Source organism: Candoia aspera, chromosome 2 (assembly GCF_035149785.1).
Source record: "Candoia aspera isolate rCanAsp1 chromosome 2, rCanAsp1.hap2, whole genome shotgun sequence".
Classification (NCBI taxonomy): domain Eukaryota; kingdom Metazoa; phylum Chordata; class Lepidosauria; order Squamata; family Boidae; genus Candoia; species Candoia aspera.
This window is the reverse complement of record NC_086154.1, coordinates 257,807,294-257,823,884: the sequence shown is the minus strand read 5'-3', so window position 1 is coordinate 257,823,884 and position 16,591 is coordinate 257,807,294. Positions and strand designations below refer to the sequence as shown.

Below are 16,591 nucleotides of genomic sequence, written 5' to 3'. Positions count from 1 at the left end.
GGATTCTTCTACAAACTACACTACCCTTGAACTGTGGATTTTTCCCCCTCCAGGTTAGCTTCTGAGAGCTAAGGAAAGAGTTAATCTCCCACGGGGTGGCATTTGCCTATTGCCAGCTTGTCTTTCTTCCATTTCATCTCTTTCTCCTTTGATAAATTCTTAACCTGCCACCATCTGCACTGAGCGTTTAGGAGGGCACTGGGTTATGTTCCCAACGAAAGCCAAAGTAAATCAGAAACAAAAGTGAACTCTCAAGGCACAATTCCAGTGGCCCTGTGGAGAGCTAATGATGCGCCAAAGGGTGGTCGAGAGGGTCTTTGAAGTTGCTTGTCAAATTTGTAACAGCTCCCCAGGAGGACGGGGTTCCTCCAAGCTTGGTGTGACCTTGCTAAGCTCCGGAGGTGGCAGCCCGGGGCTCACGCCCGCCTCGTCGTCTCCTTCAGAGGGAGCCCAATCAAAATATTGAAGGTATTGACTCCCCCCACCCCCCAAGGCAGGGAGCAGCACTTTGGTCTTTGACCTTTGAAGCAGTCTAGGATAGTCAATAAAAATCTGGTGGTTAGATGTTTGGGCCTGCTGCCAATTTTGTGTTGGGAGGATGTTAACCTTGAACCAAGGATCTGAGTAACCACGGCAACAGGATGTAGGCCTCTGCATCCCACAAGCAGGAATCCATAAATCAGGGGTGCCTAATGCAAACACGGTGTGCAGGTAGAGCTTTCCAGAGGATGAAAATGGCTTGCAAGGGATTCCTTTTGAAAAACGGGTGGCGGCCTGTTGAAACAGCAAAGCACACTTTCTCAGAGACCTAGACAAAGGGGTGTCTTGCAAGGAAGGAAAAAGTTGGGGTTGGGGTTCTTTTGGTTGTGTTGTTTGTTTTTATCCTCCCAGCTCTGAAGTTTACAGCTGTTACTTTTTGTTGAGTTTTTTTTTTTTTTTGTACAGGATCTTCAGCTTAATGATCAACAGATGCTGAATCCAGGGCAGTTAGCATCATTATTGTATTGTAAAGGAAGAGGCACTTGATCACCTGCACTTTTACACATGCACCCACATGTGCCTCCCTGCTGACATTGTTCCCATCACATTGCACCGTTCCAGATACCGCCATGCTCAGCTCTATGCAATCTGTTTGGGAAAGCTGCCCATCTCAGATCTTACTCTGCAGGCAAAACAGACATTTATGAGGGATCTACAGCGGTCCACGCTGATTTAATTCCTTTTTCCAACATTCGTACCTTTTCTATCATCCAACCTCAAACACGAGACCCATTTTTAATATGTGTAAATACCTGTCCTCTTTGCTCTGCTCGTTGAAACTTTAACCTGCTATTGTGCACCAGCTGACAGCAACTATGTTGGAAGCCTGTGACTGTAGTAGGATGGGCAGAAGTCAAGGGCCAAAACAGAGGGCGCGCTTGCATATTAATTGGCCATTAATTTGCATAACGTGTGTGGTTTGCATAGAATTTGCATCAAAAGGTAGTCACTTGGCCACAGCAACCCCAGCCTGCATCTTTTGCTGGATTTTAGTATTTTTTTGTTGTTGTTTAATTGTTTAGTCGCTTCCGACTCTTTGTGACTTCATGGACCAGCCCACGCCAGAGCTTCCTGTCAGTCAACACCCCCAGCTCCCCCAGGGACGAGTCCGTCACCTCTAGAATATCATCCATCCACCTTGCCCTTGGTCGGCCCCTCTTCCTTTTGCCCTCCACTCTCCCTACCATCAGCATCTTCTCCAGGGTGTCCTGTCTTCTCATTGTGTGGCCAAAGTATTTCAGTTTTGCCTTTAATATCATTCCCTCAAGTGAGCAGTCTGGCTTCATTTCCTGGAGGATGGACTGGTTTGATCTTCTGGCAGTCCGAGGCACTCTCAGAATTCTCCTCCAACACCACAGTTCCAAAGTACTATCTTCCTTCTCTCAGCCTTCCTTATGGTCCAGCTCTCACAGCCATATGTCACTATGGGGAACACCATTGCTTTAACTATGTGGGCCTTTGTGGTCAGTGTGATGTCTCTGCTCTTAACTATTTGATCGAGATTTGTCATTGCTCTTCTCCCAAGGATTAAGCGTCTTCTGATTTCCTGACTGCAGTCAGCATCTGCAGTAATCTTCGCACCTAGAAATACAAAGTCTTTCACTGCTTCTACATTTTCTCCCTCTATTTGCCAGTTATCAATCAAGCTGGTTGCCATAATCTTGGTTTTTTTGAGGTTTAGCTGCAAGCCAGCTTTTGCACTTTCTTCTTTCATCTTCATCATAAGGCTCCTCAGTTCCTCTTCGCTTGCAGCCATCAAAGTGGTATCATCTGCATATCTGAGATTGTTAATGTTTCTTCCAGTGATTTTAACTCCAGCCTTGGATTCCTCAAGCCCAGCATGTCGCATGATGTGTTCTGCATACAAGTTGAATAGGTAGGGTGAGAGTATACAGCCCTGCCGTATTCCTTTCCCAATCTTAAACCAGTCCGTTGTTCCATGGTCTGTTCTTACTGTTGCTACTTGGTCGTTATACAGATTCTTCAGGAGGCAGACAAGATGACTTGGTATCCCCATACCGCTAAGAACTTGCCACAATTTGTTATGGTCCACACAGTCAAAGGCTTTAGAATAGTCAATAAAACAGAAATAGATGTTTTTCTGAAACTCCCTGGCTTTTTCCATTATCCAGCGGATATTGGCAATTTGGTCCCTAGTTCCTCTGCCTTTTCTAAACCCAGCTTGTACACCTGGCAATTCTCGCTCCATAAATTGCTGAAGTCTACCTTGCAGGATCTTGAGCATTACCTTACTGGCATGTGAAATGAGTGCCACTGTTGATAGTTTGAACATTCTTTAGTGTTCCTCTTTTTTGGTATGGGGATATAAGTTGATTTTTTCCAATCTGATGGCCATTCTTGTGTTTTCCAAATTTGCTGGCATATGGCATGCATCACCTTGACAGCATCATCTTGCAAGATTTTGAACAGTTCAGCTGGGATGCCGTCGTCTCCTGCTGCCTTGTTATTAGCAATGCTTCTTAAGGCCCACTCAACCTCACTCTTCAGGATGTCTGGCTGTAGCTCACTGACCACACCGTCAAAGCTATCCCCGATATTGTTATCCTTCCTATACAGGTCTTCTGTATATTCTTGCCACCTTTTCTTGATCTCTTCTTCTTCTGTTAGGTCCTTGCCATCTTTGTTTTTGATCATACCCATTTTGGTCTGGAATTTACCTCCGATGTTTTTAATTTTCTGGAAGAGGTCTCTTGTCCTTCCTATTCTATTGTCTTCTTCCACTTCCACGCATTGCTTGTTTAAAAATAATTCCTTATCTCTTCTGGCTAACCTCTGGAATTTTGCATTTAATTGGGCATATCTCCCCCTATCGCTGTTGCCTTTTGCTTTCCTTCTTTCTTGGGCTACTTCTAGTGTCTCAGCAGACAGCCATTTTGCCTTCTTGGTTTTCTCTTTCTTTGGGATGTATTTTGTTGCTGCCTCCTGAACAATGTTGCGAACTTCTGTCCAGAGTTCTTCGGGGACCCTATCTACTAAGTCCAGTCCCTTAAATCTATTCTTCACCTCCACTGCATATTCCTTAGGAATATTAGTGAGCTCATATCTAGCTGATCTGTGGGTCTTCCCTAATCTCTTTAGTCTGATCCTCAATTGTGCAAGAAGAAGTTCGTGATCTGAACTACAGTCAGCTCCAGGCCTTGTTTTTACCGACTGTACAGATGTCCGCCACCTTTGGCTGCAAAGGATGTAATCAATCTGATTTCGGTGTTGTCCATCTGGTGAAGTCCATGTATAAAGCCGTCTCTTAGGTTGTTGGAAGAGAGTGTTTGTTATGCAGAGTGAATTGTCTTGGCAAAATTCTATCAGCCTGTGTCCTGCTTCGTTTTGTTCTCCCAGGCCATACTTACCTGTAATTCCAGGTGTCATTTGACTGCCCACCTTAGCATTCCAGTCTCCTGTGATGAAAATAACATCTCTTTGAGGCGTGTTGTCCAGTAGGTGCTGCAGATCCTCATAGAACTGCTCTACTTCAGCTTCTTCAGCATTTGTGGTTGGGGCGTATATTTGGATCACTGTGATGTTAGATGGCTTGCCCTGAATTCGAATTGAGATCATTCTGTCATTTTTTGGATTGTATCCAAGCACTGCTTTAGCCACTTTACTATTAATTATGAAGGCTACTCCATTTCTTCTGTGGTCCTCTTGTCCACAGTAGTAGATCTGGTGGTCATCTGATGTGAAGTGGCCCATTCCAGTCCATTTCAGTTCACTGACGCCCAAAATGTCTATCTTTAATCTTGACATCTCACCAAGAACCACATCCAATTTGCCCTGGCTCATAGATCTTACATTCCAGGTTCCAATGGTGTGTTGATCCTTAGAACATCGGATTCACCGTTCACCACCAGCACCGTCGGCCACTAGCCGTCCTTTCGGCTTTGAGCTAGCTGCGTCATCATGTCTGGGGCTAGTTGAACTCATCCTCTGTTCCTCCCCAGTAGCATTTTGACCATCTTCCGACCTGGGGGTCTCATCTTCCGATGGTATACCGACATATCTCTGGTTGTACTGATCCATTTAGTTTTCACGGCAGAATACTGGGGTGGGTTGCCATTACCTTCCCCAGGGATCGCATTTAGTCTGACCTCTCTGTCATGACCTTCCCGTCTTGGGTGGCCCTTCACGGTTTAGCTCATGGCATCATTCAGGTGCTCAAGCTCCAGCACCACGACAAGGTAACAATCCTTTGCTGAAGGATTTTAGTATTGCTTGCTTTCAATCATGTATACTCTTTTAAACGTGCACACACACACACACACGCTTTTCCACTTATATAGCAAACATTACAAACATGGCACTGATTTCACTAGGAAATCCAGGTTGAATAAATACACAATTTCAGCCTCAGAATTGAAGCCATAGTTAAGAAAATTAGCCAAGCAGAAATGCAGTGTTCTTAAAATCCAACAGCCAAATGCCAGCGAATTATGGACTGAGATATGGAGTGAAGCCTAGCAATAAAAGCTCAACATTCAGTAGCGGCTATAAATTACTTTTTGCCCCTTGCATTATTTTCTCCATGCAAAGAACAATCCCAAGGAAGTTGTAATAAAGATTCGAGGAATCGGATGCTCTGATTTAATTTTTTATTGTTTTTGCCTTATTATGGTAGAAGGTCTTATTGTAGATTGTTTCATGTAAATGTTTTAACTGAATGTAAATATAGATACATACAGTAGACAGACATCCAAACATACCATACACACACATTACGCGTTGAGCTCTGGCAGAAAAGTAAATGAATAAGCAGGTAGCTAATGCCAGTTCACACAAGGGAGTGTGGAGCTATGTCCTTTCACTGTTAGAGCAAAACACTTGGAGGGTCTGGAAGAATTCAACAGAACTGCATGCAAAGGAAGCCAGGAGAAAAACCTGTGTCAAAGCCGAAAATGGAAATCTCCCAGAGTTAAAAGAACAGTTTTATTCTAAAGATACCCACTGCTTCCACCCTCCCCATGAATTAATTTCCTCCCAACCATAATCTGTAGTCTCCTACTTCATTGTTAAAACCCTCTAACTTTATTTTTAGCTTACTGAAAATCAGTAGTTGCTGTATGATGGAAAACACTTCGGGTTAACCATAAGGTTCTGGATCATAAGCTGTATATGCGCTACAAAAACCATAAGTTGTGTTACATGTTTGCTACACAGGTATGCAGGGAACATTCTGCTTTAAAGTAAGTCATTGATCCCAAATGATATTCCTGCCTGCAGTTGGGTAATCTCCAAGCCCCCACAGATCCACTTGGAAGCCCATCAACAAACAGAGATGCAATTATAATGTTTCCTCCTTTTGTTTTAAAAATAGACTTGTGAGGCAATAGCATGTTGGCTGTGAAACAATGTTTATGTTATATCCTTCGGCAAAATGACTGAAACCCAATTTTTTTTTTAAAAAATCCTAATTCTCACTAGCATGAAACAGCATTATTAGAAGCACATTTGTAAGGAGGGATGTTGGTAAGCCAATTTCAGACCTTTTTTGTATATTGGGCTCAATCTAAGGTACCTGCCTGCTCAGTAATTATCTTTCTCTATTTTCCAGGAATTTCCAGTTCCCACGTAAAAGCAGACCAGACTTTGCTCCATAATAAAAACGATTGTTCTGGTACTGCTGGGATGACACGTCGGAAACCAGCAGCTCTCAATGGCATTGCAGTGTCTTCGACACCAATCTTATCTCTCTTACCTACCCCAACAGCAGCAGAAACAGGTAACGGTGTCCCTTGTAGTTCAGCATGTCTCCAACTTTGCTGCCAGATGCACCTTGAAAAAGTCAGACAACTAAGCAGGCAGGTTCTTACAAAGTCCACACTATCATTCATCATCCAGGCCACAAAGGTCAAGAGAAACAAGGCTAGGGATTGGATTTCGAGAGAGAGAAATGAAAATCCAAGAGGCCACATGACTAAGAATGGATGACTGCAGTTACTGTCCCATATGCTATAGAAGCGCATGTTCCCATTTGTGAAAAAGATAAAAATGTTCTGAAATATGATCATGTTATACAACAGTTGGCCATGGAATGCATTAAAGGGGACGCAACCCTAGATTGGATCCTAAGTGATGCCACTATGAAGCATTTATTAAGGATGGTCTTGAAAAATTTTTGCCGTAGTCAGTGTCATGAGTACGGATGGTGAGCAGGAAGGGGCCCCTATCCAGGGTGGAAAACGCATGCGTAGTTTAGAGGCTTTGAACTATCCTTCGAAGAAACTCAGAGCAGACCTGCCTTGAGTTTTTGGGTTTATCTGTCTGGGTTTCCCATGCTCCTTCTGTTTGGTAGGATTTTCTGTCTACTAGAGCAATTAATAAACACTAGAGACGAATTTCTTGTCTCAGCATGGTTTTTTGCTTAAGTCAGGACAGTCAGTGTGGCTAGTCACAAAAACACCCCCATAATAGAAAACAAAGAATACACAGGGTTGCATCCTCTCACCCTTTTTACTTTCTATGAATGTCCCTGGAGTTTGCATATGGCCTAAAGGTATGGTTGGAAATACAGGCTACGATTGCGATTGGTGCTTTGTGTTATGGTATGCTGACTTCTTATTCATTTCTTTTTATTACAAGAATCTAAGATAATAATATGATGCAGGACAGGGAGAACCAAGGAATATGTAGTGGGTTTAAGATCTGAATGTCGTGTTGGAGGACCAGCACCTAAGAAGTCCAGTACAGTCACCAGAGGTGGGAAATTTTCAGGAAAAGTGACTGGGAAAAAGAAAGCTGACAGGAAAAAAGTTGAATCACCCAGAAGTGTGTTGGTTACTCAAAATCACAATAATATAATATAATCAGCTAAAATGTATTCACTTGTTAGGATAAATAGTCAGTTCAAGAGGTCTTCAGCATGTTTGATAAATATTTGTAAAATAATTTGTTAAAAAAAATAGAAGAGTTGCTGGAAGACAAATTAAGTACCCCAGTTTAGCCTCCCAAGTGCAGGTAGATAATGAATTCTGCAAAAAAGAATTATTATTATGATCATCATTGTCCTAACTGCCAGGAAACACGCTGAGACAAGGAACTGGTCTCTAATATTTTATTGCTTGTACATAACAGGAATCCTAACAAACTGAAGAAGCGTGGGAAAAACCCAGCCATATAAACCCCAAAGGTTAAGGCGGTCCCGATCTGTGTCTCTTTGAATGGCTACCTAATTCCTCAGTGCTATGCATGCGCTTAACAGTCTGGATGGGAGCCCCCTGCTCGCCATCCTTACTCATGACAATCATCATTGTCATTATTGTGGTGGTTGTTATTCTATCTACATCAAGACCAACAATGAAAAAAAAAACTTAAACAAAAACAGAAAAGCAACTAGGAAGTCAGATTAGGAAAAGTAGGTAATGATCAGAAGATTGCAGAAGAACCAAGTTAATTAATTACATCTGCCTTCACAAAAGGTGAATAATGACGTTGATGACTATCCAACCTCTGCTTGAAACATCTAAAGAAAGAAAGCTTACCAGCTCCCTCAATCATTTATTCCAGACCTGAATTGTCCATATAAACAGGGAGCTTTTCCTAGCATTCATCCAGTGTCTGTCTTCCTGTAATAGAAGACTATTAGTCCATGTCTTTCATCCTGAGAAGATGCCATCTGAGATGATAGACTGTGCCTTCCTTTTGTGTGAAAACTCCCCAGCACTTGAAGAGTTTTATCATACTTCTTCTAAGGCTTCTCTTCTGAAAACCAAATTAATTTCTAGTACTGTAATCATCTTTGTTCCCCTTCCCTGAATTCAGGGTATCAAGGATGTCCTCAGGGTATGGTCAGAAAAATCAAGACGGCAACCACAATGATGCAATTGAAGCTCCACCCATTTTTATGTGCATCACTCCACTCCACATCACTCAACTCCACTCCACTTCACTCCTACACTCCACTTGATAAATTATGTATATTGGTGGGAATAGCCCTCCAGGCGTTAGGAGGAGTGTGGCACAAGGCGTGGAATATGGAAAGGTGTTACACGATCTGGCACACCCATTATTTGGCCAAGTACCTCCTACAAAAAGATTGAAGTCAAGAAGGAGCTTCTTAGACTGCGCTGAGGAGATTGCTAAGGAGATTGCTACTCAAACAGGACGATTAAAAAGATGGAAATGCCAAGTAAAACATCTTGTCCTAACAGCCAGGAACCATGCTGAGACAAGGAACAGGTCTCTAGTGTTTTATTGCTGCTACATAACAGGAAATCCTAACAAACTGAAGAAGCGTGAGAAAAGCCCAGACATATAAACCCCAAAGGTTAAGGCGGGTCTGATCTGTGTCTCTTGGAATGGCTACCTAATTCCTCAGTGCTACGCATGCGCTTTACAGCCTAGATGGGAGCCCCCTGCTCTCCATCCGTACTCATGACACATCTTCATAATTGGATAGAACTGCTTGAGGAGTTGCCTGGAGGTTCGGAGGAGGAGTGGACGGTTTGGAGATGTTTAAACAGACTGTGCACTGGTTTGGCCAGAACTAAAGATTGTATGGAAAAATGGGGGTTTCTCCCCGAGGGCAAGGATATTTGCTGCAAATGCGGCAATATTCAAACAACTACCCATCTCTAACAGTGCCCTTTGGGACCGACATGCACACAGAGTGAGTTATTGATCAGAAATACCTCTGCCATCAATGTGGCCCGGCATTGGGCGAGAGTTATATAAATTTTATATTTTTATTAAATGTTTTTAACTTTTTAACTTTTAATTAATACTCTCCCCCTTTGTATTTCCTGCACTTCTGACACGAAACGAGACAAGACATACAAAAATATCATATTTATATCTTTACTCTTTTTTACCACACCCGGTGGACGCCCCTCTTCTGCATTAGTGTTATTGTTATAATAACTTATTAACTAATTCATTAAATTTATATAGCCACCCATCTCACATATGTGACTCTGGGCAGCATACACAATATACTCACAAATACGTGCTAAATTTATCAACAAAAGAACAGTTGAAATATGTGCAACAATAACATTAAAGGATCAGACAACATTGAAGGATCAAAACTGATAATGTCGCGGTGAAAAAGAAGGCCTGAAAATTATGCTATGAACAAAGCAACGCCCAAAACTTTGACCAAGTTGCTCAAAGTTTTCTTCCTTGTCCCTTTCTCAAAAAATGACTAATTCGGTTGTTAGCAAGCTGCACATATCAACCCTCCACCAGTAGATTCTCCTGGTGTCTCGTAACATTTCTTTTTTCCAACCTAACAATTGTTGATGCCACTCCAAACAGCAACAATAGGACGAAACCCAGCCGTATGAATTAATGTTCCAACTCCTCAATTATATCCCCACCAGCGGGATTATTATAATCAGCCCATATTGAACATTTTCTGAGGTGTCCAGGATCCATAATGCAAACCATTGTGTTATTTACTGTATATTAGCTTCATTGTCATAATGATTTCATGTTATCTGAACCATTCCAGTTTGTCTGAATCTTTCTTCATCCATCACGCCCAGCCCTGGATACAGTTGTCAGTGTTAGGTTGGACCAGTGCAGAATATAATGGAATAGTTACATCTCATGATTTGGACCGTGTAGTTTTGTTAAACATGGGTCAAGTAGTGAAATCTCACTTGACGTTTTTGCACTCATCAACTGCAGACTCATCTGCAGCCTGTGATTAATTACTGTTCTCAAATTCTTTTCACGTGTATCTTCCGTTTATCTCTGGGCATCTGATTTTCTTTTCCAACGTGAAGACATTTGCTTCTGTCTCTGTTAAATAGTTTATTGCGTTGTTTTCAGCCCTCTTCTTCAATCTGTCAGGTTGATTTTGAATTCTGTTTGTCTTCTAGGATATTAGCCACCTACTCAATTTTGGTCGCCTGAAAATTTGATAACCAGTATCTACACATCATCCTCAAAGGCCAATAATATCCATGCAGACTTTTTACATTATCTCCCTTTTTTCCATCATGAACTTGTTTGCAATTGTGCCTTTTTTTTAATCTCCATTTTCAGGAACTCCGGGTCATCTTGAGTTCCTTTTCTGTAGTTTCTCCAGCCATAGAGTCCTACTTATAATAGCTCTATTAAAAACTGATCTTGAAACCCAAGATGCACATTAAATCTTAAAATTAACAACTCCAGTCTAATGTGGTTACTTTCCATCAAACCATTTCATGAAATCTTCCCTGTTGATTAGAATCAAGTTAAGGGTGACTGGTTTCCTTGTGCCTTCTTCCATGCTTTATAAGGGAAAACTCAGATTTTCTGGAAGGCGGTCTGTCTTGCAGAGTTTGCCTCCTAACAGATGTTGTGAGAATTAAATTCTCCTATCACAACTACTAGCTGGAAAGATCTGCCGTTTGCTTTTGGAAAGTATCATCCACACATACGTGATCAGGAGCCATCAGCCACAGTATGGCTTTTATTTCGTTATTCAGTTCTTTTATCCAGATGTTCTCAGTAGCACCATCAAGTTTAATTCTCTTGGATTTCTGAGCAGGTGTCGATGTGCTTAACATCTAATGCAATGTTTCTATTGCATCTTTTCCATTTGAAGGAGTAGCTTTCTTCAGATGCTCCATTGCAGTCATTCCACTGATATTTATTACATCGTAATTGACAGCCCAAGTATTAGAAAATATCCCTTCCACCTTTTGATCTTCGGTATATAGAAAGCACATCAAGATGTAAAACGGGTACCGTGCCTAAATTGTTATTTTCAGGAAGGGTGCCTTATGAACTGATGCAGATTAAAATAAGAAGAGGTCATCTTCTGGACCTTATTCAGAAATTGGTTGCAACAGATCTTCTCCTAGCGTTTGTCTGCACACACGTTAAGAGATGCCTCCTCAAAGTTCCATTGTTGGGAGAGAGGTTTCCAGGGAGGATTAGAGAGAACTGTGTGTTGGGTACCTTAAGTTTTGGAATGCCTTCTCCTGGACACCAGGCTGGGACCAGATTGAAGACCTGGCTTCTGTTGATGTCATTACCATTATTACTGTGTGTTTAAATTATTATTAGGCTTCTTTGCTGGCCAGGGTGGGGGGACGTTACTGTTCCACCTTGCATATTTTATGGATTGTACACTGATGTGAAATCTTGTGGAGTGTGGCAGCTATAAATATTTTAAATGAATCTGATATAAATAAATTAACCTTAAGATTCACAAAATGTTTTTCTCTAAGGAAGGGGGAAAAGGTCTGTTTGGATTGCCAACATCCATTCCTTCTAAAGAAGATGAGCTCCAGAACGTTGGAAAAAATAAAAACAGAATTTCTTTGTAAGGTTCTCCCTCTTTCAATTCATTAACTGAGTCAGTGTCCTAAGAAGGAATTAATGGCAAATGGGCAGGTGTCAATGACTCTTATTTTAGGACTATCTTCTTAATTATTCCAAAATGCTCTCTTTTCCATTTTTCACGTCATTTCCCATCTTTCAACCATTACACGTGATTTTTAGCTTAGTAAGTAAATGTTTACACTGACCAGCATTAATCATAATTCAGGTATTTTGCAGGGCGGCATGTCCCCATTTCAGTCGACCCTAACTTGGAATATCTTTGTTGTCTTGCTTTCTCCAGCCAGCTCACCCCTCAAGAAACGGTTCAAGCGCTATGAAATTGAAGCGATCCAGTGTGAGGTACGCAAGATGTGCAACTACACCAAGATTCTCTCCACCAAGAAAAATCTGGATCACGTCAACAAAATCCTGAAAGCCAAACGGCTGCAGAGACAATCAAAGACGGGGAATAATTTTGTAAAGAAGAGGCGAGGTCGTCCTCGGAAGCAGCCCCCCTCCTTTGACGAGGACTCCGGAGACCAAATGCCCGTGCTGGAGAAATGTGTTGACCTGCCTTGCAAACGAGGTCAAAGACTTCTCTTGAACTCTTTGATATTGGAACAAGCAAGTAGTCAAGATCCAGTGGCTGCCACCATTGAGGCGGTGGTGCATATGGCCCGAGAGACACCCCAGGATCCCCTCTCGCCGGTCCCTCCTTCACGGACGCCAAGAGCTGGAAAGCGGAAAAACAAGTCACAGCAACATCCGGAGGAAGAGGAGGACGAAGTGAAGGGGAAAAGGCACCGGAAAAATCGAGGAAGTGAGAGCGAACATCTTCCCTAGTATCAGAGATGGCCAATTAGAGACAGAGCTGGAATGCTTATGCATTTCAGCCAGTAGGCCAGAGTGGACAACTCTGATCCACATCCTCTACAGCGTCAGATTCGCTCTGTATTTGAGTAGCACAGCAGCCATTAAGAATCCAGATGAAATTGATCACTCATCGTCATCATCATTACAATGAGAACACAACTGTGATAGAAGCCCCTTGGTTAGTAAGAGGGGAGGGGGTACAGAAGACATTCTTCAAACTTACTGAGTTTTGCTTTTTTGTTGTTGTTCAGACAAGTCACCGTTGTTCTTGTGTCTCCAAAAGTCCCTAGATGGTAGGAGAATGTGGCATCCTTACCAGCATGGTCAATATCTTTCTCAAGAGAGAGTCTTCCCCCCTTTTGTTAGATACATTGCAGAAGGAAAATCACCAGCAGCATTTCTGGTCACTGCTGTGACAGTGAAGTGGGGGGACTGTCCTTAATAGGTATCTCCCTGCCTCGCAGCTATTAAGTCACAAGAGCTCTTTCCAGGAACCAAGATGCCAATGCTCCATCTGAAACTTGCATCCCTTTTTTCAGTAATAATAATAATAATAATAATAATGTAAATTCCTCAACTGTGCTCTTCATTTTTAAAAAGGTTTCATAGTTTCATTGGGTTTGGGATTTTTAAAAGAAACTTTTGCCAGGCTGATGGCAGTCCAACCCAACCCTAACCAAATCTTTAGCGATCTTTGCCACTACTTCTGAATAGTATTTATTTTCTCTCCTCCATAGATTGCCCAATGAAAAGGAAACTGGTTTCAAAATGAGTAATAGAGGCAAGATGAGTAGAATTCTATTCAATTGAGGATTCTAACCCCATCCTAGAAAACAAGGAATTGCACAGAATAGGAGAAGGGGTGCTTTCAGACTTTGAGAGCTTGTCGTGGTCTCCCTGACAACATTGCTGCCGAGAGGATGGATTGCGCATTCACAAAATGGGTGCCATTGCTTGCTGTTTCATTTGAAAACTAAATTCAGCTTTTTACTGTCCCAGTTAAGTGGTTCGATGGTCCGGTTGTTGGTAGAAACAAGATTTCTCCCGCAGCCTCAGTTTGTTAGTAGAGTTGGGGAAAATGGGGACCTAGCAGGGGTGCCAGCAGCTTCAAAAAAGTCAAGATGGCAGGTGCAGCTGTGTGATGGAAGGCCTGCCCTTTTGTATATGCACACTGAGTGCGTACCCAAAAGGGGCAGATCCTGTGGTTGTGACCATCACCTTGGTTCTTTTTACTCACCTGTGAATGCCCTTGTCAACCACCCGCAAAAAATAGGAATGTACAAGTGATGCTACTCTCAAGAGGCAAGAAATCCTGACGGGATCCAGAAAGCCAGAAAAATAGAGGTTACTCAAGGGAAATGGGAGAAAAATTTCTGCAGGTTTGTGCCCAATGCTGGTTTGTTTTTCAGTACAGTGAAAACAGGAAAAGCCATTCTGAAGTAATAATTCACCAGAAAAATCCAAGAGATGAAAGCAGTGTAATTTCTCAACCCAAATGAAAATTTTAAAATGACCAAGTGTTCTTATCGAAAAAAATATTGTTAAAAATCTAGACGTTCAAAGCATAGTGTCGGAATTAATGCCACTTTGGAGAGCTTTTCTTCCAGGATGTGGTTGCCTTAATAAATTGAAAAATATTTGGGGTGGGGCTGTTGTTTCATTTTGTATATAATGTAATTATAAAGAAGGGAGAAATCAAATCTGCATGGGCCCAAACTTTTATGTGACAATTTGTCTTTTTAAGTTGTTATTTCCCGTTGACCAGAACGAATACAAATCATCCTTTTCACCATGGTGTTCGCTTCTGTTCCTGAAGCAAATCTGCATCACCAAACCAGTAAATGGTTTCTGTTGTGCAGCTTTAAGCAGCACATTTTATAATATCATTCCATAGCATGAATAATCCTTCCCAAAGAAAAGAAAAAGAAAAGGCAAGTGATGCCAACTTCCTTTCCCCCATTAATTTCATCTCTTTGGAAACAACCAAGCATGCAATAGCATCAGAGTGAAGAAGAAATGGTAGACAAAAATAAAATAAAATAAAATAAGGCAATTGCTGAGTCTGGATGCAGTGCGGGGATAACGTATTAGGAATATTTAGAACAGAAACTCCTACTACTTAGAATTCAATAAATAAATAAATAACCCGTTCTTGGTAACCATTGCACTGTTCCTAAGATTATTTCCCTGTTTTGGAGCAGAAATCGGTATCTTTGCAGCCACTACCAAAGCCCCCATATTGCAGAGGTATCCTATGTTTGATCAGACAGGTTGCCTCTGAAGACTACAATGCCCAAAAAGGGGGGGTGGGGTCAGAACAAAAACTAAAACGGATCTCATTCCATTAAACTGCCTGCTTAAGTCTTATTAAACAAATGCAGTTAATATAATTATTCCCCATATGGTTACTCATGTTCCCTTATGGTTACAGTTAAAAAAAAAAAGTCATGGCAACATTTGGAAGATTTTGGGGGGCTACCCTGAAAGCAGGGAGGTTCCCCTGGTCTTGCATTATGAATTTCTGTCTTAAAATGTCAGGGAAGACATCCTGCGCCAAGCAGAGAGTGGGTGGGGTGACCTCAAAGGTTCCTTCTACCTCTGTGGTTCCGAGTGAGGAGATGGTCCGCAGTCATAGGGCCAACACAGGTTTCACTGCCCTTTCTGATAACTGTTAGCCTCTTCCCACTGGGGTGCACACACCAAATGCTATTGGTGTGTCTGTTCCATCCATGCTGTGGTTTGACAAAAATTCTCATAGTCTTTCAGAGACAAGTTTCAGCAGCCCTGGTACTGTCAACATCTGTTTTCATTCCCATGTTGCCATAATCCACGTCAATTTGGAGCAAAGCCAAACTCCAGCTTCCACTTCTTCATCAGGGGACAAGCATTTCATAACATAGTTTTCCCTACATGGATGCTACTAAAATGTGTGTCATGTATCTCAGAAACGGTGTGCTTTGTCTTCAGTGAGATTGATTGATTGATTGATTGATTGATTGGGGTTGGACCCCACCTTTGCACCAAAGAAAATAGATGCTAACAAAACAATAGTGGAGATAATTAAATTAAAACAAGAGGACAAGTAAAAACCTATAGTATGCTAGAGCAATTATAAACATGACATGTAAGCAATTTAATACAGACCAAGAACAGGAAGACAAGATCTACAAATTATTTTGAGAAGGTGATAGATGAGCTTGCAAGGGATGGTTAAAGTTCCCTCATCTACATTGTAGATCTTGTCTTGGCACAAGCCAGCACAGATTGTGACCCTCCAAGCAATATCATTTCAGCTTATCAAATCCCTGTTGGATAGAATGTAGCATACATGGGCAATAGTTATTTATAAAAATAATAAAGGTGGGATAGAAAATTAATAATAATAATAATAGCCACCATTTTGCATTATGGGTCTCAAAGTACGATCCTCTCCAGCTTTGAATTCATTGGTTTCTTGAAAGTCAGCTTAACAAGACATTTTTCTTTTTCTTTTCTTTTCTTTTTTTTTTTGTTCCAATGAAAAGATTAACTCTTTAGCTGCAGAATGGAATCTCTGACCTGAATGGTTTTTGAACTTGAGGAGATACGAGTTATAGGTGATACAGCTTTCTTGTGAATTTGATCACCAGCAAAGGTCTTCTCAAGCCAGATTTGTTCCTTTCATCGACATTTAATGGATGAATTATGTCATACCTCATTGCACATATGTGCCCATAGATACACTTGTAATTTGTTTTCCTGATAATGATAGACATCTTCAATGACTTCATTACATATTGGTAAAGAAATGTTAAGTCATGGGAGTGGCCAGAAACTTGCTTCTCTCAAAACTTCATAATTTATATATGTAAAATATCCCACATCAGTCCCAATCAGAGATGCATTGAAGGTAAATTTCTGCATCCCTTCC

General features: G+C 41.5%; 1 protein-coding gene across 1 annotated transcript in view; it reads left to right on the top strand.

The window, feature by feature from the left end:
• Window positions 1-14,323, top strand: part of SETBP1 (SET binding protein 1) — a 237,933-nt gene extending 223,610 nt beyond the window's left edge. The window contains exons 3-4 of the mRNA XM_063295874.1: window positions 6,107-6,274; window positions 12,110-14,323. Of these exons, the coding sequence (XP_063151944.1) occupies window positions 6,107-6,274; window positions 12,110-12,651 (710 nt within the window). The 3' untranslated portion in view covers window positions 12,652-14,323. The remainder of the gene's footprint in view (window positions 1-6,106; window positions 6,275-12,109) is intronic.
• Window positions 14,324-16,591: the final 2,268 nt, after the last annotated feature.